Genomic DNA, 27,871 nt, shown 5'->3' with positions numbered 1-27,871 from the left:
ACCCTTAAACTCTGCTCCTCCAAACCCATAAACTTCCAGCTGTGGAATTCTTCACATATAGTTAATTTTGAAGGCCTTTTGTGAAATAGTATGGATTTCAGCTCTGTTTTTATACAAAGTCAGATTTCAAGAAATGTGATCACCTAATTCCATTTTCCAGTGCCTTCTGAAGCTCTTGTGTGAATAAATCCAGAGTGTCTTGTTTTAAACCCTGGCAGGTTCATTATATCTAGAATTAAGAGTTTTAAAATAGTGAGCAGAACCAAAATTTGTCTTAATTTGTCGAAGTTCAGTAAGTTGAAATACTTAAAAACAAATAATGAGATTGAGTCAAATAGTTTTCATTTTATTTGGCCCCTGGAGGTGTCCTTGAGAGTGGAGGCAAATGTAAGTCTTGGGCACCATTATAGCCATATGATTTTGATGTGTGAGATAACACGTTTTGTTACAAATTAGCAGAAATTATGAAGGCATCTTTAACTCCACAGGACAGGTATCTGTATGGGATTTATTTGTCTTGCCCGTGAGTAAGTGTTGCATTCATCCCGTCCAACTTTTCTTGAATGTTTCTAAAATGAGCTACTTCTCCTTGATGAAACATGACCTGCAAGTTAATAATGAAGCAAGTGAAATATGTACTGAATATGGTACACAAGGTATTCAGAACAGTGAATGAAAAGAAGCAATTGTTGCACATTCCAAGAGTAGTAATTGGAAGGGACTGATGATTGATTTTTCTCTAAAGGCAAGATTAGATAGCACAACACAGCATTGTGAAAGTTTCCTCTCTGATTTAGAGTGAATTTTGATCAAAATGACAAGCCAGCTCAGAATTTCTCATGAAGTTCCATGGCACAAAGCCAGGAAGTTGTATTTTCAACACACAGAAGTGCTTTATTACGGTTTTTATGTGGTTTCTCTGTAGTAAGTATTTTGGATTTCCACAAAGAGATTTTTTTTTTCATGAGGATAGATTTTAGCCATGCAAACTACACTTGATATTTCCATTTTCCAAGCCCAGTGAAACTGCACTGTTTCATCACTCCCTTAAAATCTGAAGTAGCAGATTAGGATCAGTATAGAGATCATGGTGGGGGGACATCTGCATGTTTATATGTATTTATGTGTGTGTGTTTATATATAACTTGCTAGAAACTGGATTGTGGGCATTTTAGATCTCATATGCAAGACCACAGAAAGAATCATCTTCTAAATAAGAGACAAGGCATATTCTCTACAGCTGTAGGTAGAACATTAGTTCTTAATGGCACATTGTCACCCTAGGTAGCCTATGTAGCCCACATACATTGTCTGTGAACCTGTCTACTTTGTACCAAATGTATTGAATGCATGCAAGTCCCCATGTACTCAGGAAAGCTATATAAAATAGCACTTTGACAACATTCTCCAGAATAAACAGGATTTTAAACTAATAGCTATAAAATACCTGAAGACATGAGCACATCTGTTGGACGGTCACAGTAGCTTGTAAGAAGGAGTACAATCAATCTGTACTCAGTTGTAGATAAAAACAGTTTTTTGAATCTGCGGGAAGGGGGAGCTTTGGAATGAGTTTGATGGGAGCAAACGATGTTAGAGTATGTGCTTAAAATAGCTGGTAGGTTCACATCTTATTAGGTGTGTCTTTTTTGCTGCGTTTGCCTGAACAGTGAGTGTGTGCCATGGGACTGTGGATTTAAGCTTCTTACCAGCCAGTCCGGAGTTTTGGAGTACACAGTAGCCATATTATTCCTAACTAATGAGCACAGTTAATGAAATAAAATGTATTCAGAATTTGGTGCTGGATCCTGTTGCCTAGGAAGTCACTAGCCATTCTTGTCACTGCCTAAATGACAGTCACCAATGTCATCAGTAGTATCCTGGTTGCCTTCAGAGGAAGACCAAAACAAAAAAAAAAAGGAAACAAGCCAACAAAACAGGTACAGATCACTGAAAATAGTGGAATTATTTCATGAGGCTTAGGTAGCCTCTGGTGGCTGATCCAAGTTATTCTGTGAGATGTTTTTTACTAAGACAGTTACAGACATAAACATGCACAGTTTTCCCTGGCAAAACACATAGCAGAATTTCAAGTGTTAGACCCAGAATTTTTTAAAGAACTTTGGTGGTTGGTACATTATTTAAGAAGAGCAAGCGGTGCCAAGCTGGCCCAAAGATGTGTCAGCCACTTGTTCTTCTGTCATAGACATGTCAGAGCTGAGACCTTGGAAACTTAATTTAGCTGATAATAGAACCACTTTGATTTATAATTTAGTCTGAAGATTCCTGCCTAGGGTCGAAGTAATAGACAGCTGTGGATATAATGGCATCAGACACAGGGTCTGGGTGCATCTCCTCAGCCTGTGGTGCCTTTCCCTATCTCTGTGCTTGACCTAGATCATTTTTTGTGGCCCCTCTAGTCTGCCATCACAGGAGTTCATATCACTACTTCGTGTATTAGATTTGGGTGTGAATCCTGCTGAAAGTGTTACCAAAAATCAGGAAAAATAAAAACTCCTTAACACTAGCGTAGCATTAAGAAGCAAGCATTCTTTATTCAGCCAGATGCATGAGGGGATATCTCCTCCTAAATTGTGCATGCTGAGTACTGTTTAGATACTATATTTTACATACATATTCATAGGTTTTCCTAGAAGAAACATATATGTGATAGTGATTTCCTCGAAATGTCGTAACTGGGCTTGTTGCTTTCCAGTTCTTCTTCCTACGGAATAAGCATTTTGCAATTCCGTAGGCCAGTGGTTTTTGAAGAATGAGCATTGTATTAACCCACCAGTTGCAAACAATTTTTAATCTGGCAACGGAAGTACTTCTGCAAAAAGTGGCTGTATGTGTGGGGCTTTTAAGTAGAATCAGTTCACTCAATAATGACATTTAAAAGAAAATGGGTATGAAGTACAATGCAGAGGGTGGGACTTGAGGTGAACTGCTTTTGCTGATGTAGAAATTTGTCAAAACTCTGCAAGAAGTAAGTCTACTGCTTTCTGCATCAAGAAGAAAATTATCAATTAATTTTTTAAGTTTGTTTTTTCAGTCTAAGTTATATTCAACTGTAGAACATGGTCCTCATGTATGGTGGGTGCCACACTGCGGTATGCAAAGCCCAGTGAAGAGCTGTCATTGTTCATCACCAAATCTAGCAGTTTTGCCTCCAGCCACAGCCGTGAAACCATGAGGCAGAAGCGCTGCAAAGTAGTTGGGCAAGTTGGAGGTCTGACCTGATCCAGTGTAGCTGGGACTTCCAGAAGGGACGAAGAGCTGGTTTAGTTCATGTCAGATGTTCAAGAGATACCACCACCTTTTGGGGATTTTTGATCCATGTGGAAATGACCTACTATATTACCGTAAGAGCTGGGGCAGGGCATGTTTCCTAAAGGTCACAAAAAAGACATTTTTGGCAATAAAAAGTCTATGTGGTAAGTCTTCTAATCCATTTCAACTTCTACATCACGGGATCTTGGGTACATACGTATCTCAGGTCTCAGCATTCCATTCAGGGAATCCTGTTCTTTCCATAGATGCCTACATACACCCTGGGAGCTTGCGTGTAGTGCAATAATGCCTTGCTGACCAGGAAAGCCTTGTGTGCCTGTGCCAGGTAATTCAGTGCTTCACAAGGACATCTTAGCTCTGGATCACCTGTTGTTGAAGCAATGTCACAAGCTTTTAGGCCATGTGAGATCACCAGCAGGGCTGAAGCATGCATATGGATGGTTTTAAAACCAAAACACTGAAACTCCCTAGGATTGTATTCCTACACACAGTGAGTTTCTAGTGGATTTTTGGGGTGTTTTTCCTGCTTGAGAAAAAGCAGTCTCTGCCCCTCTAAGGAAACACCTTGCATTAAATATTCTTTAATTGTCCTAAACTTGAATTATGGATTTCTGCTGCATCACAGGAAGATTTCTTGGTCAGACATGCTGGAGGAACACATTTCCATTTCTCCTTTATAGTGATATGTTTGGGACATTTGTCAGTGTTAGAAAAGGCACTGAAAGTGGACTGCCAATGTACCCAAGTGACTACTACTGCTGTCAGTGGTATTTCTTAGGTATTTTCCATATTGTTGTCTTATTAACAAGTCTACTTGTAAAGTCTCATTCACACATTCCAGTGAATACACACACGCTATGGGAAAACAAAAGTTATTCCCTTCTGGTTTTAGACATGATACTTAACATGGAATATCTCTTAAAAAAAAAATTAAAATGAAACCTTTTCTGTCTAGTCTACCCTAGTCTGTTACCTTGATGTGTCTTGGGGGCAAGAAAAGTTGAATTATCAGGAAAGGTAGCTAAATTTTCTGTCTTCAAAATTTTCTTGTTGTTAAACTTTCTGGTCTCCTAGCATTCATTTCGATAAAGCTTTACAGTTGACATTTCAGTTGTTTCACCGTTACCACAAAGTTGTGAGGATTACTCACTTTCCAGTATTTGTCCACAGTTTCTTGCAATTCATCTGAGAGTATTTGGCTTTGGGGACTTGGAGTTATTTTCCTCATAAATGAATTTTCAGCAATGGGGACACTAATTCTTCGGCAGGAAAAGGCTTCACATTTCTCTGTTTCTGTCTGACATATATTCTCCAAATAACCTTCGGTTTACTTTCCTCAGACATTTTTGAATCTGTTCCTTCTCTTATACTGAAGAGATTCTGAAATCTTTGGACTCCATATCTTAGTATTCATCTCTCGTGTAAATGTTAAATCAGTTTAGGCTCTATATTTGTCCATGAATCTAAGCCTTCTTAAAACTTCACCTTCACCCACAGTTCTTTCTGCTTTGGAAAGCTGTGCACAGAGCTTCTGACATTTTATCACTTCCACACCTTCTTCCCTGTGTCACTGTCAGTGCCTAGACAAGCTGCTCATTCTTTAATCTGCTGCACAGTAAGGTCACCTTTCTATTCCTTCTCACTGCTCAGCAGCTTCAGGTAGGATGCACAAGCACAGCTCCACAAGCGAGAATGGAGGGAAGGCAAGTGCGTTTCCAGTATCCATCATCATCTCAGAGTTAAAAATGGCTATCTTAGCTGGATGCTGGAGAACACTTCCTGTTTTGGCAGTGTATTATTGTGCAGAGCAGGAAAGTACACAAGAATACATGTCTTAGCCTTCAGTGCTCTGCCATCACTATGTATATTTTCAAGTTCCCTTCAGCTGCTGATCTTTTCTTTGTATTCAATTACGTGTCTGAAGGTGCATATCTAATAGGTTTTACTAATTAAAATTACTTGCAATAGACTTAATATTTTTACAAAATCTGGCATCTAAGCTGAGAAACTGCAGAAGACTGGGCACATGTCTCTTTTTTCTTATGGGTTTTTAGTCAGTTACATGTTCTGCATGTGTATGTTCTGTACCTCAGCTCAGTGGTTCTTTTCCTCTTTGTTTTCTCCTCTGGTCGAGTAGCAATAGTGGCAGGGCAGGAATATTGTGAATTTTTTTTTCCTTAAGTTTTGCAGTCAAGTCTGGGGATTGATTATTCATAGGAATATAGAAAATCTGAACACTCTCCTCAGGAGCATTACCTACTGCCTACAGCTACTATTTAATGGTGCATCCTGATGGTGTTCAGTTGAGTGGATGTCCCTTATAGAAGTCAGACCTGCCTTCAGAAGATAGCACCAATGGCTTTTGGCTTGGGACACATCTCCAGCTCAAGAAATGATAACGTGCCATTCTCAACTGATGGTTTTTTCTTCTTTTTCTTCCCTGTAGCCTCGTCACGTATTCAACATGCTGAAGAAGTATGTGCGTGCTGAACAGAAAGACAGACAGCACACTCTCAAACACTTTGAACACGTCCGCATGGTAGACCCAAAGAAAGCTGCCCAAATCAGATCTCAGGTAATCCCCACTGATGGTTAGTGAGGTTGTCTTAGTTCATAACTATTGTGAAATTTCTGTCAACCTATTTTTTAAAAAATACTGAACTGTCTGTGGACAGCTTTAAATGCAATCAAAAATAATCTGCTTTCCATCAGAAGATTTAAGCAAAGTGATATAGTAGTGTGGGTATGATTTTTCTTCTGAGAACTAAAAACAGGTTTCCTATCTGTCTGGACAGTGAGTCAGTCATGGACAAGTCCTGAGGAGCCTTCCAGATCATTAATGCTGAGAGTCTTTGTTAGTGCTTTGGTAAATAATACCTCTGGGAAAACATCAGTATTAGATTGAACAACAACACATGGTTGTGCTTCCCTCAGCTGGCAGAACCAGAAGAGATGTAGCCATCTGACTGCAACCAACCTTTCTGTAGTCATTGCAGAGGCACTTGTCTATAAATGTGATTAGTGTGATGCACTTGAGTTTAATATGTTCTTTTAAAATAGTGTAGTTCATGGCATTTAACTGCTGAATGTTACTATAGTCCTCAATGCATACGTTTTGGACCAGCTTTTATCTTGCCTTCATAAATCATAGAGGGTAAGAAAGCAAAAAGAAAACACCCAAGATTGAAGATGTAGCTGGCTTTCAAAACAGCAATTAAAATTGGAGTCACAATGGATAGACTGTAAAAACAGTGTACTGGAATCTGTGGAGTCTGCTGCTGTTCCCTCTATAGGATTCAATGGCAGGCACTGTTCCAGCCACAGTTTTTGAATTGACTGACATCACTAAAAGAAAAATCAAAACCATGTACCTCCCTGGATGGCAGATTAGATTTTCAAACACCTATTTCTGCCAAATGTGTACATTGAGATCATGCTGTCTTGAAATTGCTGGAGTGAGAAATGCACTCTTCTAAGTCTTCTGCAGTGACTGTTGTCTTTGCCTTGGCTTAAGCAGCTAACATGACTTTTTTTTTTCCAAGTCACTGATTATTTAATAACAAAAATCAGTGGAATTTTGCAGAGTGCAGGTTGTGTAGCAGCACTGTGAAGAATAGAAACAAACATATAAATACAAGAAGTGCAGTGTATTACCTAACGTGTCATTGTAGGAATGAGTATTGATACAGGATCTTTGCATCTTGAATTGGTCAAAAGGTTGGGGAAACGTAGCCTGGAAGTTCTGTTTGTGAAATGTTTTTCAGTGGTAAATGGAAAACAAAATATTTTGTCCAAAAGCATAAATATTTTATTTGGATTTGAAGAAATCATGGTGGTGTTTCATTAAGATTGCTGTCTGCAAGTCATTTTACTTGTTAGGCCTAATTATCCTGTCAGTCTTCTAAGACTTTCAAGATGCAGCTCAATTTCTCCTTCTACTGAAGAAAGGTGATACTTGTGAAGAGTACCCTGGGGGAGCACAGGTCATGTGATGTCATAACTCAACCCATAACAATGTGCAGGCACTTGAGGCAAAAGAGCTGTAATCATATGAGAGGATGCAGTAATGCTTCTGGGTGGAAATATTTTTTTTGCAGCTGAAAATATTGGCAAATATTTTACAAACCTGTTTTTTTTTCTTCTTCTTTGGAGAGCTGTTTCTTTTTGCAGTATTTGGATTAGAAAATAAATGAATCAATAAATAAATAAATAAAACCAAACACCTGAAACATTCTGATGCAGTAATCACTGTGCCTCATTTGGTTTACGTGTTATGTGAAAAACTTATGAGTATGGGCAAATGTAAATGTTGCTGAAAGAAGAATGAGGCGGTGGATTTTTGCCACAGTAGCTGCTTGTGTGCATGTTCTGCCCCCCAGCAAATGTAAACCCCTACTTTAAATTACTGCATTTCCATAGGATTTCAGGTGGTTGCTATGGAAGAGCATCTAGAACACTATTTTTGTAGCAGCTGTAGGAGAGAGGTGAATTTTGTGATGGGTTTGATAATTTTGGTACATAGAGCATTCTGAAATCTTACACCTGCACAAGTGAAAACTGTCTTGCTTCCTATAACCTATAAAATTTGTGATAATGTCAAATTATCCATAGTATTCCTTCCTTCAAATACTTTTGTTTCCGTAGGTTATGACACATCTCCGTGTGATATATGAACGCATGAACCAGTCTCTCTCCTTCCTCTATAATGTACCTGCTGTGGCAGAGGAGATCCAGGATGAAGTTGGTATGCAAACTACTAACTAAGAAAAAGACATATATTTCTGTGATGAGAAATTATCACCAAAAGCAAAAATACATCATCTTACTTTTCCTATTGATACACTACCTCAGCTGAAAAATAGAAGAGTAAACCTGCCAATGTTCTTAAATTTTGAATTAACTTATAATGAACCCTTGGAAGACAAATCCTGTATAACCCATGCAGTGGCATCATCATATTGTTGTCTTCCCTGAAATATGTTAATTGACATTTGGAGTCTTCCATGCTATAGGGATGCAGCAATTGACAATGAGATTTAGCAAATCCTGTCCTTTGGATATTTAATTTACATGGTAAGTATTTACATGATATAGACAGTTTGGCAATCCCTCAGCTAAAAAATTGGCTGCAGAACCAGGCATCTGAGAAAAGTGTCGGTATCAACTTGGCAGTATCCTAGTGGTCACACACTTAGTTCTTGGTTAGTTATCAAATTGATATCTCTGCTCCTCCCATTTTTTCCAGCATACAAGCTGGACTGTGGATGAATCAGGTAGCAACAGTCGCATGTTTGCCTCTTTCCTGAGAGCTGTAATGGCAGATAGCTGTGAGGGAGACTGGCCTTTCCTTCCATCGAGATTCCTGCGCTTGGCTATGGCATTGCGGCAGCACAGAGATCTCCAGCACAGCACTCAGACTCTGCTGTGTGCTGCTATTCCAGCAAGGCAACTGCACTCAGTTTTGGACATCAGGTTGCTAATGTGTGTCTTCAGGAAAAGTAACACATGGTTAAATGTAAAGGCCAGAGATGGGACAGTTGTTTTTGGAGCAGCTTTTTTCAAAAGTTGTAATACTCTGCCAAATGGCAGTTAATGCGTTAGTTTCACTAATACAATACTAACCAGCTAAATAAGTCACTGATTTCTTCAAAACACAAGGGAGGGATGCATGCCACTGCAATAAGGATTAGGATGCATTTAGGACACAGGAGGGCATGGACAAGGAGTAGTGGTGGATTCATTTGCCCGAAGTATAAGTTACAACGGAGATATGCTTCTGCTTGAGATGGCTGGAGATGAGATCAAGAAATTGTGGAAGGGATTGGGAGGCAGTCAGAAAATAACTGGTTAGTAATTGTCCTTAACCATGTGTTTCAATGCTCCACAATTATAAGCACAATCAACAGTCTCAGTCTGTGGGTGTAGAGTCATTCAGGGAGGAACATCATCTTATTGATAATTTGAAAGCATATCATTTCTGTAGAAAGATGTCAATACTGTCAGGTCTTTGAGATGCTCAGTTATTTTTCTTTATGTGCTGCTATCATTCTCTTGGGGTTTTTGCATAAAATTTAAATTTCTTCTCTTCTTGGTAATGTTAATGCTTGTTGCTGAGGACATTCTTGTAAATTTGTTCTCCTTTCTAAGTATTAAAATGGAACAAGAATTTCAGAATCATCTTTGATGTGACATGAGACCAAAAGTCTATTAACTGCTGAGTGGTTTACAAGAATCTGACTCCTAATCTCAAATGTAGTAGTAATTTTTAGGGGGCAAAAAGAGACTAAAATTGGTCATGTATTATTTCCTAGCAAGTTGAGAGCAGCTAAGAAATCACAAAGAAAATGTCTGTCACAGTCTCTTGAGTCGTTTTTCCTTACCTTGATTTTTTTTTTTTCTTTTTTCTTTTTTTTTTTTCTTTTTTTCTTTTTTCTTTTTTTTTTTTTTTTTTTTTTTTTGTGGTTTAGGTTGTGCTAAAAACTATTCAAAGCATTGCAAAGTTTAAAGCAATTTAAACTAAGTTCTCATAACTGGGAGTTACTAAGCAGCACAAATTAAAGTACTATCTTTTCTGGGTAAAATATCAGATCTAGATAAAATAGTTTTCCATAATGAAATGTCTTTCAGTATCAACATGCTTCTTGTTGCTAATATTGTCTCTATACTTTGTTTTATATGTTGGTTTTAATGAAAGTTTGTGGAGGTCATTCCCATCTGTTCAAGGAGACAGTATGCTTCTAGCTTTGAGCACTGATCAGCCTGTTTCAAATTCTGTTCTGAAATTACTGGATTTCTTAGTCTCTGTACTCTTCTTAAACCCATGGAAAAGGCCATTATTACAACTACAGAATCTGTGGAGAAGTAAACTTCTAATAAAACTTCACTTTGTAGCATTCCCAAGAAGTACTACAACCCTCATTAAAAAGACAAATCTTTCATTAAATATCTTTTGTTGCAACCATTGACTTAGAAATTCTGAGTCAGTAGAAAATTTGAAAAATAAACAAGCTAAGAACATCTCACACACAGAATGTCTGAATAATATATTACATATAAGGAGATATGTTTGAAAATAGTTTTAGTTCATTTTCTTTGTTCATTATAGTTTTAGCTTCTAGTTCCACTCTGCTGCAGAGTTCTTAATGTACAGTTTTTACCTTGAGGAATGGATAATCTTTGCTTTAGACAACAGAGCTCTGACAAAGGTAGTTTTTTCCCAAAATCGAACAAGTAGCTCTATGAGCAGCAATATAAACGAGATCTAGATTGCTGTGAATTTGTACCATGGGTTTAATTCTTCTTATGTCTAATATTGTGCTGGTTTTCACTCAATTTTTCTCATTGCTAGAAATATTACGACCTATTTTTTCACAGTTGATCAGATAAATCAGTCTAGCATTTGGACATTTGAAGTTTCCTTAAAATGCAGACTTTTGTTGGAAGTTCCTGCCTTAAAAGGCAGGCTTACAGCCATTGTTTTAGTGTGCGGAATCCAAAAATAAAAATCCAGTTTCTATGCTTAAAACGGGCTTTTATGCCTTTTAAGAGCAGCCTTTTCTTGTTATTTTCATAAGTCCAGCAAAGATGGTGTCAGGAATTTAGGGTAAAATTGAAAAGAGTTCTAGTCCTTACCTGCAGATATCCATCACCAGCTGATGTCCACTGGCTTTAACAATGGGTGTCACAGGAGCATATAGATAGTTAGAAGACTCACAGCACTCCAGAGGGTAGAAAACAGCACTTAATTTAAGTGAGAGCTTTCTTCCTAAGCATTTGACTAATTCGTGATGTACAAATGCCCCATTAGGGTTTCAGGCATCGTAATGTAGCAGCAAATTCCAGATGTGTGAGGAAGGATATTGCTGGCTGTCTCTTGTTCATGTTGGGGCAGGGGAAAAAGAGCCAGTCTGAGAGCTTCAGAAAGAGGTCACCTGACCATGGCTGTTCTGACAAAGCTTGGAAAGAATAAGCAGGTCATTTGGGTAGGAGACTCTTTGGCATTCTGTCTGCAAATGATTTATCAAGGGGCCGTGATGCAAATGTGCTAAAAACCAGGTCACTCTTGGCAATTGATGCAGTTCTTGGCGATTAATGGAGTTTCTTATGAGCAGGAGTATGCCCCATGAATAGGAGAGTGGCACAAAAAAAAATCTGAGAAGATAATTTGCCCTCCTAGGTATTTGTACTCACCTTTTCCCTCTGAAAAATCTCATATACTATTTAATATGTATGGAAACCCAGAAAAAGCAATAGCAGACTTTAGGAGAAATCAGCAGTTTCTTTGAGCACATCCTGCTTTAAATCCTTATTTGATTAGATTGCTTATCCATGTATGTAAAAGGCAATTTATTGCAGATAGTGGCACAGCAGGCACAGCTTCTGAATCAGAAACTATGTCAGAGGTTTGTGGATCAGTCACATGGGCAGGCAGTGATCTGAATTTTTAATTCTGTCTTTGCTACTTGTTTCCAAACCGATGTTCTCAGCTTCAGCTTTTCTAGCCCACCACTGAGGAAATATAAAGCATTGTAGTAATACCACAGCAGTATTGTACCTAAACTCAGAAGCATTCAGTTATGAGCAATAAGTAAAAGAATATTATTTCATCTGACCCCTGACAAACAAAATCAAACTATTGTTATGTTATTACTCAGTTCCACTCTGCCTGTCCTGTTCTTCTGCAGCATGTTCCGGATGCCACACCCACATTACGTGCCTAGAAGAGAAGGCAAACCCAGGCTGACCCCAGATCAGTGCCTGCTTTCACATATATGTAGTGTGCTGTGGGTCATGTGCTATTTTAAGCATTTGTGTGCTCCAGCTTAGCATGACAAAATTTGAAACAAGAGACATTTGCCTCTCGACATTTGCCTTGCAACTTCCTTTGAAGATTTTTTTAAGTGTTTTTAGAAACAGGACAAGCTGCAGACTTAAGATGTCTGACAACTTCCTTTCTTTTAACACTTCCTCTTTAATCATCAGGCCCAATACCTGTCTTGAAGGCAAAGTTAGCGCTACCTCAGCTGGTTCTGGTCTTTCAGCATTTATTAAACTAAATTTTGATTCCTTGTTTATAGCTTGTAATTTTGACCTGTAGTCAATCCACAGCCTTGCTGCATTTCTTGCCATGAGTTGAATTAGGATGCTGTTCCAAATAATTCTGTGGTATCCTTCTTAAGAGGTTTAAGGGCATTAGTTTCTTGCCGCGGGCTGACAGTTGAAAACCGCAACCAGGGTGGCTTGGGGACTGATACTGCAAAACCAAAACATGCTCCTGAAGGCTTTGCAAAAGGAAATTCTATGTCTTGTCTTGTTTGGTGCCATTTGTTTTGTGATTGTTTTCTTCATCCTCTCCCTTAAAATGCTATGTTTTGAATACATAATTAGTAATGTCTTTCAGACTGCAATGGGACTTCTCAGTATCTTGTTTTTCTGTAACTCTTCCTTGTCCTTCTGTCTTAAAATTACCTGATGGGAAGAATTCCACCTTCAAAAATGTTTAATATTTTGAAGCAATACTTAGGATTTCTGAACCTTTATTTGAAGTTGGGTTGCCATATCAAGGTATCAGAATAATAAAGGGAAGTTGACATACATTGACTGATGATTAAAGAGAAAAACAACACTTGGAAAAAAAAAAAAGCTCAAGAGTGTGTATGCATATGTATATGAATTAGTCAAATGCTTTAAAAAAAAAGTCCTTGGGCGGAAAAGGTCTTAATTGCTCATCAGGCACTCCACCTGGGCCATATGTCAATATTTAAGCATACAAAATCTATCTCAATGTTGCTGTGGAAAGTTTAACACAGAATTCATTTGCTTTTGTGGAAGAACTCTACTGGTTTTAACCACTGATGCAGCAATATAGAATCCTAACAAGTCATCTTTTCAACTGAATGCCATAGGCCTCCAAGGGAGAATATTAAAGGTGTATAACCATCTCACAGAAAATTCAAAATTTTCTTTGAAAAGCTAAGTTTACTGGATACACATAAATATGTCAAATCAATTATGGGGAGAAAGCACAGGCACAGTTAGTGCTAGAAGTCACTTCAGGGTACCTGTGCAAATACACATTCTCTGAAGGCTGCTTTTGACTGCTTGTTCCAGTTGCATTATATGTATCGGCACAATGGGCAGAGCAGAAGGGCAGGAATATGGGCTTGTATGATACAGCACAGACACACCAAACAGGCTCTTTAAAACTAGACAACAGGTTTTACAGAACCTTTGGTAAGACCTACATACAACTGTCCTACTTCCAGAAACTCTGTTTAGTTTACTGAGAAATTTCTGTGTGGTGTAGATATCCAACAAATCTCAAGAGAAGACTTGCTGTCACAGAAAAATGTGCTGGTTTTAAAGAGATGAGGGTGGAAATTCAATACTTCTGCTTTGGCAAAAATGATGCTTCCTTGCATCCAGAACTGAACGCTCGCCTACACAGTACTAGTCAAGTGCCTGGGGCAATTTAGAAATGACAATTCCATTGATCTCCAGCATGGCAGAAAGTATAAAACTGAAGAGGAATTGTCCAGCTTTCCTCAGATATGGGTTTTTGCTAGTACTGCAACTGCTCACTCTATTTACATTGTCTGGATGATGCACATTCATCAACTGGTGCAAAACCCAACTGCCTTGAGGATGAGCACCATCATTCCTTATCTTTCTCTATGCCAGTTCGCTGAACATGGTCTGTCCCAGTGCAGATAAATCCTGGAGTGCTAATTCATTCACCTCAACAACACTCTTTTACTTTACCAGAAAAAAAATTAAGGCATTATAAGGACTCTGATGCATGCCATTATAGCATCAATCAGATGCTACCAGTATTTTTGCCTCTAGTTTTAGAGAAAGGCTAGAACTGGTTCTTATTAAGCAGCCTAGAACTGCCACCTCCACAAACAAAAAGCAATTTTAAGAATTTTCTAGTCTAACGCACTCAAATTGAGTTACAAGGTAATTACTGTTCTTACTTGGTATGAACTACACCATTCTGAATGATCCCATTACAATACCCTTGGAAACCTTTAAACGAGCTTTTGACTGGGAAAAGGATAAATGGCTTCAGGTGGCTTTGGACTGGGGTGGCTTTTTCATCAGGGAAAGATATGGGACATCTTGTTTTCCAGTTCAGAAATTTAATCAGAATAAAAAGTTAATAAAAGTGACTAAGTTTATTAAAGAGAATATTTTCCTCTGATTTGAATAATGCTGTTCTGTTTCACTTGCAACTCTAAAAAATCTGGTCTCATGATCTAGGTGTTAGAACTGAAAACTGATAATAATCGTGGACCTGTAATTTATAAACAAAGTATATTTTAAATTTTATGAGCATCTGCTATTTCAGTGAGTATTTAAATTTTTTCACTCTAAATAATTCATCTATTTGCAGGAGAGGTTTAAAGGTGTTGCCTTGATTTTCTTCAGGAGCTGATGGTGAGAGTACTCTGCCCTTCATTAATAGATCCTTCTTGAAGACCTTATTCCGTGTCTTTTGCATTACTGTAGTCTGAAGTATTTTTTCATAGGCAGTTCTCTTTTAATAGCAAGTTGCTATCCACAGTACAGATCCCACAGGAAGTTCATGATCATGAGACCACTCTGGGCAACAGGCTGAGGTTGAGACAGTGTCCACTTAACAACTCCTTTTGATTCCCCTCTGGAAGAGTCTAGAGCCTACTTGTGCACAATGAAAAAAAAGCATTAAACTTTGAATAATTGTCCAATTATTGGTTGTAGTCTTTCCTATTTTTTCTTATTTGATTGGATACACATGGAAATATAGATTTGATCAGGATTTTCTTCTAAATCACCAGTCAGTTTCTGGTGTCAAGACAATAGACTGGGAAATTCTGTCTTGGAGAGTCTTGTTTTTGCTAGTAGTAGGTTTATAATTGTATGAAAATGTTGTAATTTTAGGAGTGTGTGTATTATTTTAAATTGGAATACTGGATATATTTGATTTTAAAAAGCATTATAAATTAGGATTACCTTATAGCTACAGATTTGCTCTGAATTGATATACTGTTCTTTAGTGTCTTCAGTGAAAAGCCAAAAGCTGAGCACTCACTTTTGAGATGATGCAGATAAAACATGTGGTGGTACCACATTTTTTTTTTAAGTCTGCTCTTACTCTTATGAAGCAGAATGGCTTCTCAGCCTTTCTCATTAGTGTTTCCTTCTTGCTTCTAGTGCTACGCTTTAAGGAACTCATATGTTAGTTCATCATGTGCCAAATTTGAGATGTCATTCTTTTTTTCTTTTTGATAGATAACAAAAGTCTGAAAACGGCTTCCAGTTGTCCAGCTTTCAGATACGATCTGAGAGCAGGTGACTTTCTGAATGCATAGCTCCAGTCAGAGGGGAGGCTCTGGTTTGGTAAAATGTTGCTCGTTAATGGAAATGTCATTATGCTGAGCTATTGGAGATTTTCTTGATACACTGACTATATGTGTAAATTTTTCATAGATATGTCATCTTAAATCAAGTTCATGATGTCAATGTCCATGAGTACTGAAGCAGCCCAAAACTGTAGGATCACAGATTGTAAAAGAAACAAAGGAATCATCTTAATTCTTACCTGCTGGCAAATTGTGAGTGTCCAGTGAGAATCAGTTACAGACTGTCTACACAAGCTAATATAATTTTATATATAATATATTACAGAGCTAGTGTGTCAGTCTTTGGAATTGTTATCCAGAGGAATTTAAATAGAAGGAGCAAGAAATGGGAAAGAAACGGAAGTGCTAAAGTTGTAATTTTTTTTTTAATTTATTAGAAGCATGTTCTTTTTAGCGTGGTTCTAATTATTGCAGCTATTCTCAAGTTCAAATGTATATTTTTTCTGAAGTTAGGTTCTTAGCCAGCAAGGTGATGTCTAAGGCTATGGGATACTTACTCTCTTATTAACTTCTAGAAAAAATCTTTTAGGTCAACTGTCTCGTGATATCTTAAATGTTCACTTTCTGAGAATTTGGAAAAGGCAAATTCTTTTCAACTTACTGAACAAGATTTTCATACACATAAGAAATTTCTGAAATATGGAGGGTTTTGGCTGCTACTTGCTCTTGCCCTAGTGGTGATGTCTCTGAAGGACAGAAAATAAGAACTATGAAATGCTATTTTCCATGGTTCTTGCTCTTTCTGTTTCCCCTTAGCCCTGAGGGAGAGACATATTGCACTGAAGAAGTTTCCAGACAAAAAGACCTGTGGCATAATTTCACAGGCTGACCAGGAGGTGAGAAGAAAGCTTAGATCTGATGGGGTGGTCACGTTTCTCTGTCAGTATGGATCTGAGCACTAAAGGCTGGGATCATTTCCAGTATTTCACAGGAATGATCTACCATAGCATTCCTCCATCATCATCTTCAAAGTACACGGGCAACAAAGTTGCTCCTCCACCCTCCAGTAGGCAGGTCACTTTCAATAAAGTTCTCATCAGAATCTCTCTCTAAATTATATTTGACTTGTACTATACAAATGAATTAGTTCAGCACTGAATACCACAGAATTGTGTTTTGCAGCTTGATAATGTTATAATTATGACTCATAGCAATATGTAACATCATGATCGCACAGTGCTTGATTCAACAAAACATCTTAAAATAACAAAATACTTGAAATTCAGTGGAGCTTCACTCTTTGTGGTAAGGCACAGGAGGTTTTGTTTTCATATTTACCAACTTGGGGGAGTTTTGATTCATACAGCTGACAAGATGCAGACACCCAAAGTTAGTTAAAACCTAACATCAGTGCAACTGAAAATTACATCCGTGCAACTGCTTTAGAAGATAACATGACACATTGAATTAGCCTGTAAAGCAGGCGTACAATTGAAAGCTGCAGCTAAACGTGTTACCTCGTACCACATGCGCTGTAATAAATGATTGCGTTGGTATTCTTAGTGAATCCTGTGAATCATGTGCATGATTTAAGCTGCCTTCAGACTGGATTAAGGCAATGTGTGCCAGTGCAAATGAAGCCATTGCTGTGACTCAATTGCTCTGCAATTTTTGCTGTTGAGAAGAACGGGGAGGTTGCTGACACTTCGCAGTTTTGTCATTTTGAAAGCACATGCTCAAAAGCAACTAACTTTGGGAAAGACACATGTTCAGTTCAGACCCAGTGGTCACTGATGGTAAGTGAGGCAATAAGACTCTGCATTTGTACGAGTTTATTTGAGCTGGTTCCAAGCCCTTCTTTGTTGGATCAAGTATATGTTCTACCATGTAGATGGCAATTTACAAAGGAAGTTTGACATTGGGTCAAGACTATGCATATAATTTGGTGGTATTTTAACTAGTGCTAATTAGAGGTGTTTTGGGTGCACTTCATTTCTAATCTGGTTTAAGAAATTGTTTTTTAAAACTTCCACAATTACAATTGCTAATTTTAGAGCTGCTTTTCAAATAAATACAATGATCTTGCACGTAATAGTGATTGCAGAGCTTTTCATCTAGTAGATGGGCTCCTTGAAAACACAACAAACAAATATTACAGTAATTTTTGGAAATTTTAAACAATAAACTATGAACTAAATAAAAATTATGGTTTGAAAGATAGCTAATGGGTTGCTGGCATTCCAGGACAGCAAGAGAAGCTGTTCCACATGAAATTCGTGTCATCATAGCTGTGCCAGTTAAGGGCTGGGAAGTATGTCCCAGAGTTCAACACTGGAAACAATGTTGTGTGACAGTAAAAGTAGATAAGGTTTCAACATAACATGGGTTTTGCCACTCCAAGACTCCATCAACTTTGTTGGGATGTGTCATGATATCTTTTCTAGCACAGTGCTATTTGCAAAGATTTGGAAATACAGCTGTGGTCTTGGGGCATTATAGACAAATAGCTTCTAACAATCCAGTATCTACCAGAAGATTTTGTAGTAAATTTTATTTCTTTTTTTCAGCTCTTTCTTTGCTTTTGGCTCTGTTTGCCTCTTTGGTGGGATAAGAGAATAGTCTTGAAAGGAGGTTGGAGTGATGTTACACTTTTATCCAGTTCCCCAAACATATTTCACTTGAATTTTTCTAGATGCTGTTGTTGAAGAGTATTGACCCATGAGGAAATGCCTGCAGTGCGCCCAAGAATTAGTGAAACTTGCTTAGGTGTTATGAGAAATCCAAGAAGCATCTTATTAAAATACTAGAAGTGAGCCTGTCTCTCATCCCGAGAAAAAAAAGGTTTAGGTGCCTGAAGGAGAATTTCGAGTGTCTGGAAGAGAAGCAGCAACTGCGTACCCTCGCACCAAATCCAGAGCTGGTGGGAGGTCTGAGGTCCCAGCTGAGTGTGGGCTTTTCCCAAGGTCATGGTTGCTTTTGAGCACATGCTCTCAGAGGGACAAAAAGTTTTGCCATCCACTTTATTTTTCTCAATGGCAAGGCTGAGCAGAATGCTACAAGGAGATAATGAGCCAAACAAAAAACTTTTATTATGGGAAGATTCTCAGAGAGCTTTTGTCCTGTTGATGTGAGATGAAATTCTGAGGAGCAACCTAGAATCTCTCTATTTTCAGCACCTAATAATAAGATATTCACAATACAAATAAAACCCCTGAAACAATCTTGAATGCACATCCTAGCCTCCAGCTGTGTCTGTACTCCCTGCTCCCTGCTTATTTAGGGAATTGTTGCATGGTGGGGGAATTGAGTTGACAGCTGCAGAAGGGAGGGAGTACTGTGTCAATGAGTAGATGTACGGCTTTCCATTAGCGTAACTGATGGTTCAAGTAGCCGTCAATATTTGGAACAAAATCAGCCCTGAAAAACTGATCTTGGACTTTGCCAGTAGTGTCAATAACTGGAAATCCTAAGGCAAACTTTTTTTAGCAGTTCAGCTATTGAAGCAATTATTTGTGAATCATTTACTCAATGCAGACACAGCTGCCTCAGTGTGATGGACTCCAGCAGCTTCTATGGCAGGCACTTCCAATTTCTCACTGCCATTCAGTGTCTGATTCATCCTGTCAGATGGGCTTGACTTGTGGCCATTGTTTCCCTGCTTGTAAAATGGATGTGATCATAATTCTGATGGTTGTAGTATCTGTCTGCCTCACTTGAGCTATTGTGCAGGTCAGTTCCTCTCCAGGCTGTGCACCACAGCTGAGTGGAAAACAACAGAGCTGACAACATGCTCCCACTTGGGTAGCCTTGAGAGGGGCTTTGTGTGTGACTACTCCCAGCCCTCAGAAATTTGGATATAATCATGGTATCGTGATGGGAGTTTGGTGTCCCTCTCTGTCAGCTTGGCAGGCCCACCCATGCCTGCACCATGGCCTTTCCTGAGTGCTGTGCCAGTCCTGGTGCCACTCCTCCACTGCCAGAGCTCAGGTCCTTCCTTCCCCTCTGTGCATCATTTGTCCCTTTCCAAGGGCAGGAGCTGTCTGCAGGTGTCAGCAGCAGGGTATGGACAGGAGTTGTGCAGGATTGGCACTGCCCAGGGCAAAGGAGTGGTTGGGGCACAGCTTCCCCAGCACCATCCCCTGCCACTGCTGCCTGAGCTCCAGGTCTCTACAGATGCCCCACACCATCCTCTGGGGATGGGGAGAACAGTGGGAACAAGGGGAGCTCTCCCCGAAAACCAATGCCCACGGTTTAAAAGGTCTGCCGTCACTAAGATGCTCAGTACTGTAACACTCTCTCTTGTGGTCCATGATGACATGGTAGTACAGTATTCTCAGCTGCTGTCATGTGTGGCTCCCTGCAAGGCACATGGACACCAGACTCCTCCCTCAGGCCACTAAAATCCAGCTCCTTTTTGTAGTCTCTTCATCCCTATCTGATGAAAATTAACATGTCATGTGATCGTGTCTGCTCAGAATATCAAGGTGCTTCATCTGTCGTTCTTCTGATTAAAGGAGGTGGTTTAATTTGAAAAAGGAGTAGTGTAAGTGCAGTTTGGAAACAAAAATCAGACTTAACTTCTATGTTGAAGATTAAACAGGTGTTATAAAATAATACTGTTTTCAGTAAAATGAACATGAAAAGAAAAACAATTCAGTGTGACTGACATAGGCTTTCTATACTGTCCTAGTAAGTCATTCTAATGGATAGATTAAATCACATAATTAAATTTTGTGTTCACATTAGTCTTACCATCTTCTCAAGTAATTACGCTTTAAACTGGAAAATTTATTTTAAAACATTATTTTACAAGATTCAGAACCCATGTTTGTCCCAGAGCTGAGGTTGCAACATTTTGTTTATTTTTGATGTTCTGAATTTAGTGTTACAGGAATAGGGTGGCAGCAAGTTTCATCAGCTATCTCAAGGTGGCCTTTGAGAGATGTATTAAAGAGCAGAGCCCTACTGCATCATCGTTGACAGAAGCACTGAAGCAGTGGCACCTCTAGTGCTCGTGAGGTAGTAAGGGTCCTTACTGAGCCTGCTGCATGGTTACATTGTACTTCTGTGGTATGAAGCTTCATCGCATAAAGTTGGGAGAAACATAACATTCAAAAGATTTTTCTGAGGGATCTAAAGCTCTGGTGTATAGAAAATTAGATGCCCTTCATCACTGATGTTACCAGGAAATGAGTGAGCCCCTGTGGAGTGGCATAAAGGATTTAGCAACAGAGTGGTGATTCATGTCCCTGACTTGCTACATGGGAGAGGTGTGGGTGCGAAGTAGCAACAGTCAGGGGGTCCTTAATGAAGTGCAGAGAAGACAATCTTTGTAAAAGCTATTGTATCATTAGCTGCCATGTGTGTACTCATGTGCTCACTTGCACTCTATTACAGTCTCCTATTATGAACTATTTAGCTCTGTGGTACCTGCTCATTATTGGCACCTTATTAGCAATTACTGGTCTTCATTGCAATTGCTTACTTCAATGCGCTCTTGTGCAGCAAGTTCCCTCAAAGTACTTGCAAACAGTATGTTGTTCCTACAAAAACAGATGTCAGTGAAAGGTGCAGGGGATCAAGAATGGAATTGTAGAATAGTTTTGATTGGAAGGGACCTTTAAAGGTCATCTAGTCCAACTCCCCCTGCAATGAGCAGGGACATCTTCAACAAGATCAGCTTAGTCAGAGCCCTGTCCAGCCTGTCCCTGAATGCTGCCAGGTACAGGGCATCTACCACCACCGTTATTGTAAAAAATTTCTTCTTTATATCTTACATAAATTTACTTTCCTTCAGTTTAAAACCATCACCCCGTGTCCTATCGCAAAAGGCCCTGATGACAAGTTGGCCCATCTTTCTTATAGACCCCCTTTAAGTATTGAAAGGCCACAGTAAGGTCTTCTTCTCCAGGCTGAACAGCCCCAGGTCTCTCAGCTTGTCTTCATAGCAGAGGTACTTCAGCCTTCTGATAACTGTGGCCATCAGGACTCACTCCAGTAAGTCCATGTCTTTCCTGTTCTGAGAGCAGAGGAACTTTTATGTGAGACAGGAGTAGGAATAATGAAGCACACACAACCTCTGAGCTTATTTTTAACACTGAGTTGAACAGTGTGTCCTATACACCTGATGGAGCTGAAAGGTACTTTGATTATTCTCACCTTGCTTCAAGAAAAAAAACTCCACAACATAGATAATACTGTGTAGCTTTAGGTGCTGGTAGCTTGTAAAATAATTTGCCTGTAGATGTCTATTACTGCTTTTTAACAAAGAACTACTTCAGTGTTATGATGAAGTTATATATGTTAAAAAATCAAATGTTTCTTCAGATTTGATGTGTTATAGTAAACCGAATTTAATAGAGTGACTGCTTTGAAGATTTAGGAGTTAAGAGTTGTGATGAGCTTTGGCAGTGACCATTTAAGAGGAAGGAGAAATTACAAAGACATTCCTTCCTGTGGATCTCTTGTCAGTTGACTTATGGCAGCATGTTGAGTTGAAGAGAATTGTTTGTGCTTCCTTCCAAAGTGGTTAGGAAGAGCCAAGGAATGTATATAGCACAGACCTGTGATCTGTTATGTGGTAGAAATGTGGATAGGAAACAGTACTGAACAATTTTGGTTGATGTTTCAATAAAATGCCTTAGCGGCAGTGCTTATCATCGGGTTTTTACTATTCCAAGCCGTAATGTTTTTATTTATCATAAGAAAACAGAATCTCACAACAGTGAATTCTTACTTTAATAGCATTGAAAATAGGTCTGTAGATACGCTGGCTGTTCCAGATAATTTTTGCATTGAAATTTCCTTGCAGATGAATTACTTCAGAAAGAACAAAACTACTCTGATGATGTTTTGGCCAATATGATCAGCGAACCCAGAATCAGCTATGGAAATGATGCTCTTATGCCTTCGTTGACGGAAACAAAGACTACAGTTGAACTTCTTCCAGTGGATGGAGATTTCAGCCTAGATGACCTTCAGCCATGGCATCCCTTTGGAGTCGATTCTGTTCCAGCCAATACTGAAAATGAGGGTAAGTACAATAGGGGGAGAAGCCACAGAACTTCCTGAGCTTTGCGGTTTCTCTTCATGTTGTTCCCTGAAAACTGATATTTTTTAATGTAAGTGGGATAAATGTTCTGAAGTGTACATTTGGAACTGGTCTGCCATGTCAATTGTGTCTCTGATGGAACAGAAAGTCCTGACTAAAATCTGTAATTTAGACACACAATAAATTTCAGAGTTGAGCTTACTTGCCTTCAGAGACAAGCCATAATAAATTCTAGGAGATTATGAGTAACAGTCTTGTAAGATATATGACAATGACCAAAGGGAGATAGGTAAGTTGTTAGATCTGTGCCATGATGAAATGAGTGTTTTATTTAAGATAGAGCTTTTTATTTGCTGGCATGAAAATGACTACAGTTCCAGCATACTCCTAGCAGACACATGATGTTATTTTCTGGAATGTACTGCAGAAATGTTCCTACATGCTCATCAATACAACTTGGCTAGTGAAAAGGTTTTTCCTGAGGAGTATTTTATGTTGTTCATTGACTACTTCATTGAAGTGACTGTATGCTACTTAAATAATCCATGTAGAATCTGGAATTGGTAGTTAACCTAGGCACTGGAGCCAATAAATCAGAAACCTGAGGACTTGGGTCATGTCATTTAAGTTCCTCCTCTTGCCTTTGTTTTCCTTTAAAAGTTTAACTGCATTGTTACTAGTGGTAAGTTAATCACATCAGTGAAAGTTTGATACTGCAAAGCCACAGTACATACAGAGCCTGGAACTGCAGAAGTGTTCTCAGGCAAATCTGTGATTTGTAGCTGAACTGCACAGACATTAGCATCCTCCTCAAGTCTTTTGAAACCAGTGGCTTGGGCTGTACCTGCTCTCAGAATGAGTTCTGAGATCATCCTTATGCAGTTACTCTCACTCCAGCATGGTGTGTGAGTGACTGTGAGCAACTGGGTGTGTGGGAGATGAAACGTGGAACATAGACATGGATTTGCCAGGTCTGGTGTTGGTGCCAAGTGAAATCAGTGGAGTCAGAAATAGTTTTGTGATCAAAGTTTGTCCCAGCAAGTCAGAGAAGCCTAGGATCAGGCAAAAGAAAAGACCTGCACAAAGGTCAGTGAGGCAGATGTTTAGCAGATTTGACGGGAGGAGGGGAGGCTGGTCAGGAGTAGGGCTAAAATCAGAGTACCAGGGAGTCAGCACTGCAAGTTAGGGACCAAGTAAAAGAGCAGAGCCAGAGCAAACTCAACAGACCAGCCAGCAGGAAGAACCAGAAGGCAGGAGATGGTGACAAGGACTCCAGCTGTGTCCAAAGGGCACTTGTAGCCAAGTGGCATGCCAGGCAGTGAGAGCAGCTGGCTGGAGCATGTCAGGCACTGACAAGGGGCACAAACGGCTCACAGGCTGGCAGGCTGAACCTCATTTTCTGGGGGAAGGAGCTGCAGCTTGCTTTAACCCTAGCGCACATATCAAGGCTGTCTGCCAGCAGCAGGTCACAGTCTGGCTCATGCTGTATGTCCTGCAGGAATTATCAGTTCCAGCTCTTGCTCCAGTTTTTTCCGTAGCTAAGGCATCCGAGGCATCAGTTTCTATACCTGCTGCCTGCTTTCATGAAACATGGGGGGGATTAATTATTTTTGATATCTGTCCTGCTAGCTTTCAAAATATGTTGATTTCAGTCACCAGGTTTAGAAGTTATTAGGTAGACAGGTGCACCCAGACATACCCGTAGTTTAATCACACAAGCATATTTTTTCCTTCAGAAACCTGTCTAAGCTCAGAATCTAATTATGAAGGGTACTTCAAAGTGACACTGAATTCCCACAGGCAGCTATACTGAGCATGGTTCTCCTTTTCAAATGTATGTAGCAAATAAGAAACAAAAACTCTCCTGCGTGGAATAGCATACCATTTAATTATTAGTCCTGTGTGTTTTAATGCAGTATGTGGTTTGTTGCAGCACTTATTCTTTCATGCCTTCAAGTTGCTGGGGTTTAGTTTTGGATTTTTATACCAGGATTGTATTATATTTGTCATGAACTTATTGCAGCAGTCAGTTCTGTTAGGCCAACCGTTATAATTGTTCAAGTATGCACAGTTAGAAGTGGAAATCGTTTGGTGACTTAAACCTCTTCAGGTCATGGACTCTTCAGGTCCTTCTTGTTTCCTGTTATACTTTTCTGTCATCTACCCAAACCACAATGTTCTTAATGTCATCATGCCTACAATACCTTCTTTCTTTGGAGACCCTCTCTGTACCTTTGCCCATAGCATCAAAGGGGAATTTCACAGCTTTGTTTTTTCCTTTGTGTTTGTCTCCCACTTCGTTGTTCCAGAATCCCAGGACTGACTGTGCCATTTGACTTCACTTCCCGTGCATGTTTTCTTCTTTGATAGTGGTCATACTTCCGGCTTTGTCTACGTTGCTTCCAAAAACATGTTTCTGTCTTCTTATAATATGGTTTGGAAGTAGCAATAAGTTAATAACAATTGACCTAATGTTCTCCTCCTCTTTTTTTCTTCCCCTCTGATGAACTGATGAAGTTGAAATACTACAACCCCTCCCTAAAATTTGTTATTATTCATTCCCATGCCTATTTCCTTCCATGACCATGATCTAATCCCAGGTTTCACTCAAAGATATTAATAATGTATTGGATTGGTGTGTTGCCATGTAATCCTAAGGTTTCATAACTCCATTTGAAATTTTCCCAATCTAAACTGCATGTTTTAAAGGATAGGTTTTGTGCAAATAGTTTATTTTCCTAGAATTGCTTTTACTGACGAATAAATGTAAAACAGTCTAAAAATAAATAGACTTTGAAAGTCTAGCATAGCTCAGTGTTTTCTGCAAGTATTTCCTTCCTTGTTTTCCCCTGAGATAGTTTCCCTGGAAATGTCCACAGAAGTTAATCTGAAGTAACAGGTAATATACTACTTGCATGGCTGTATGGATGTCCAGCGTGATGTGACACAAATTAGGTTGACCAAGAGAAACACTTTCTGAGGACCGTACAGAGGCACCGTGAAAAATGTCAGGAAACTGTATTTCAGCAATGCAAAATGCATCTTCAGAGGTGACCCCCAACAAACTCCCAACATCTGTGAAGCTCTGACACTGCCAGGCTCTCTGGGCATTTTGCCAGTGACTAATGATTTGGTGGTTTACACTTTGTATTTTAGCTTGCAGGCTACAGGGAGCCTTAATGCCTATATCTAGTATTTATCTAAAGTGAGATTCCTGTAAATGTACTGTGTTATCCTTATGATTTGTCCAGTTGCTCCCTCAACAATGTTCTTGATAGGTGAGCATCAGATAGCACACCTGCTGGTTCGTACCAGTTTTTGATGTACTTTTATTTTTGAAAAGAGAAGTAGTATTAGATAAAAGTGGGAATGTGTGGCCTCTATGAAGCCTGAGTAGTCAGTGTAAATAAAGATGTAGCAATTTAGTTTGATGAGTCTATTTGTACACTGCATTTTCAGTCTTATTTCTGTGCACATGGAAGTATATTCAAGAGAAATATAATTCTGGAGCATTGTCTCAGTTTGAAAGATAGATGTCCGCTAAGGAAGGCAGGAGCCTCCCTTGGAATGGAAAATATGACCCCTTCCCTCCGAATTATTATAATTTTGACATCAAGGGGCTTTCAGGCAAAGATATGAGAAAAGGAATAACAGTAGTTTACAAGTATGTATATGGATAACAAGGCAAACAAATAACAACTCTGACAACAAACAAAGCCAGAGACCCAACCACAGCCTCTCTCAGCTGTCGGGCCCTTTCCCCCTCGGTGCAGTTCCGCTCACAGCCGGCAGGGGGCGCTGGTGGCTCCCAGCCGGGCAGGGCGGGTGCGATGGTTCCCCGCGCCTGCAGGGGGCGCTGTGCCGCGAGCTCGGCCGTTTCTCTGCACTGGGGTAATGGCGGCACAGCCGGCGGAAGGGATGGAAAAGGCATTTCCTTTACAAACCCGTGGAGCAGCTGATCCCGGTGCCCCCTCTGGACAGTAAAAGGAGCTGTAGCAGGGACCTCGGAGTAGCAAGCTGGGAAGGCAGGGATGAGCAAAATCCTGGGGTGGTAGACAAGATGTATCAGAAACTTGGCAGCTGTAGCTGGAACCATGGGACCCCCTGGCAGACAGGGGTTGTGGGGCCTGCAGTGTAGCAAAAGACCTGGAGCAGTGACAGAGGAATGGCAGGGGCTGGGAAGTGACTGCCCAGCTCCTGAACATGGCTGAGAGAGAGGTTCCCTTGTAGGGGGAAGAGGCTCGGGGATCCCAGGGTTTCCCCTGAGGCACCCCAACAGATGGTGAAAGTCCTTTTTTAGTGAGGTCGGCTGTTAATGAGGTCCCAGTTCAGTGGCTGCTCTCACAAGCAAAGGTTCACACACAGCAGAAGAAGCAGGACTAAGCTGGGCTCTGGTGGCGGCTGTGAATTCATGCCCCCCCCCCCCGCCAAGGCAGCAGCTCAGATCCTCCTCCTCCTCAGCTGAGAGCAAGAGAGCTAGCAGTTGCCCCAGCCCCTTCTTCTTCCAGCCCAACACTCAGGTATCTCTGCTCCTCTGAAAGATACCCTCAGATAATAGAAGTGCAGCCAGATGTCCTCCTCCCCTGAGCTTGGTCACTTCTTTTGTCTCTCTTAAGTGCCTAGTTATTGTTCCTTAGCAACAAAAATGGAGGGAAATTCCCTAAGAGAAAGAAAAGCAAAAGGAAAAATAACCTCCAACAAGCATCAAAATGAATGCACCTTTTTTGTAATAACCCACAGTACATATTTGAGTTTTGATTATTGATAAATGCTGTAGTAGGTTTAAATTTCTTCCCTCTTCATTAACTGTTGAGATGATGTGGTCCAGTGAGGGCAAGCAGTGAGAAAACCCACAGACAAGATTTTCAGAGTCAACTGCTGTTTGTGCATACATCAGTACTGGGGCAGAGCAGGCAGGTTTTAAAATGCTACTGAAATTCAAAAGGTGGTAGCTCAGGGCTCTCCAGAAACCAGTCTTTCTTTGTACCAGGCTGCCTGGCATCACAATCTGCTTTGGAAGACCCTTGGCTCTTACCATTTGCCTCCAGTTTTTGCCCTGAAGTTGGTTTGTGACCTTGACCAGGTCTTTTTGCTTCTGTGTCAGTTAAGAAATGTGCCAGTGGCTCAGCCTTTCCCCCCTGTAAAGTGTTTCCAAAATTACAGATTACAAGAATTATTCACT

At 39.8% G+C, this 27,871-nt stretch overlaps 1 protein-coding gene across 4 annotated transcripts in view; it reads left to right on the top strand.

Annotated features, from left to right (window-relative positions):
* LOC125321200 (amyloid beta precursor protein) overlaps positions 1 to 27,871 on the top strand; it is a 206,325-nt gene that overhangs the window by 152,345 nt on the left and 26,109 nt on the right. For all 4 annotated transcript variants that reach the window (XM_048293620.1, XM_048293622.1, XM_048293621.1 and 1 more), the window contains 3 exons: positions 5,741 to 5,869; positions 7,939 to 8,038; positions 22,450 to 22,671. In XM_048293620.1, coding sequence (XP_048149577.1) covers positions 5,741 to 5,869; positions 7,939 to 8,038; positions 22,450 to 22,671 — 451 coding nt within the window. The remainder of the gene's footprint in view (positions 1 to 5,740; positions 5,870 to 7,938; positions 8,039 to 22,449; positions 22,672 to 27,871) is intronic.

This window comes from Corvus hawaiiensis, chromosome 2, assembly GCF_020740725.1.
Source record: "Corvus hawaiiensis isolate bCorHaw1 chromosome 2, bCorHaw1.pri.cur, whole genome shotgun sequence".
NCBI lineage: Eukaryota > Metazoa > Chordata > Aves > Passeriformes > Corvidae > Corvus > Corvus hawaiiensis.
Note: the sequence above shows the minus strand (reverse complement) of the source record. Positions and strands in the feature narration are given on the sequence as shown.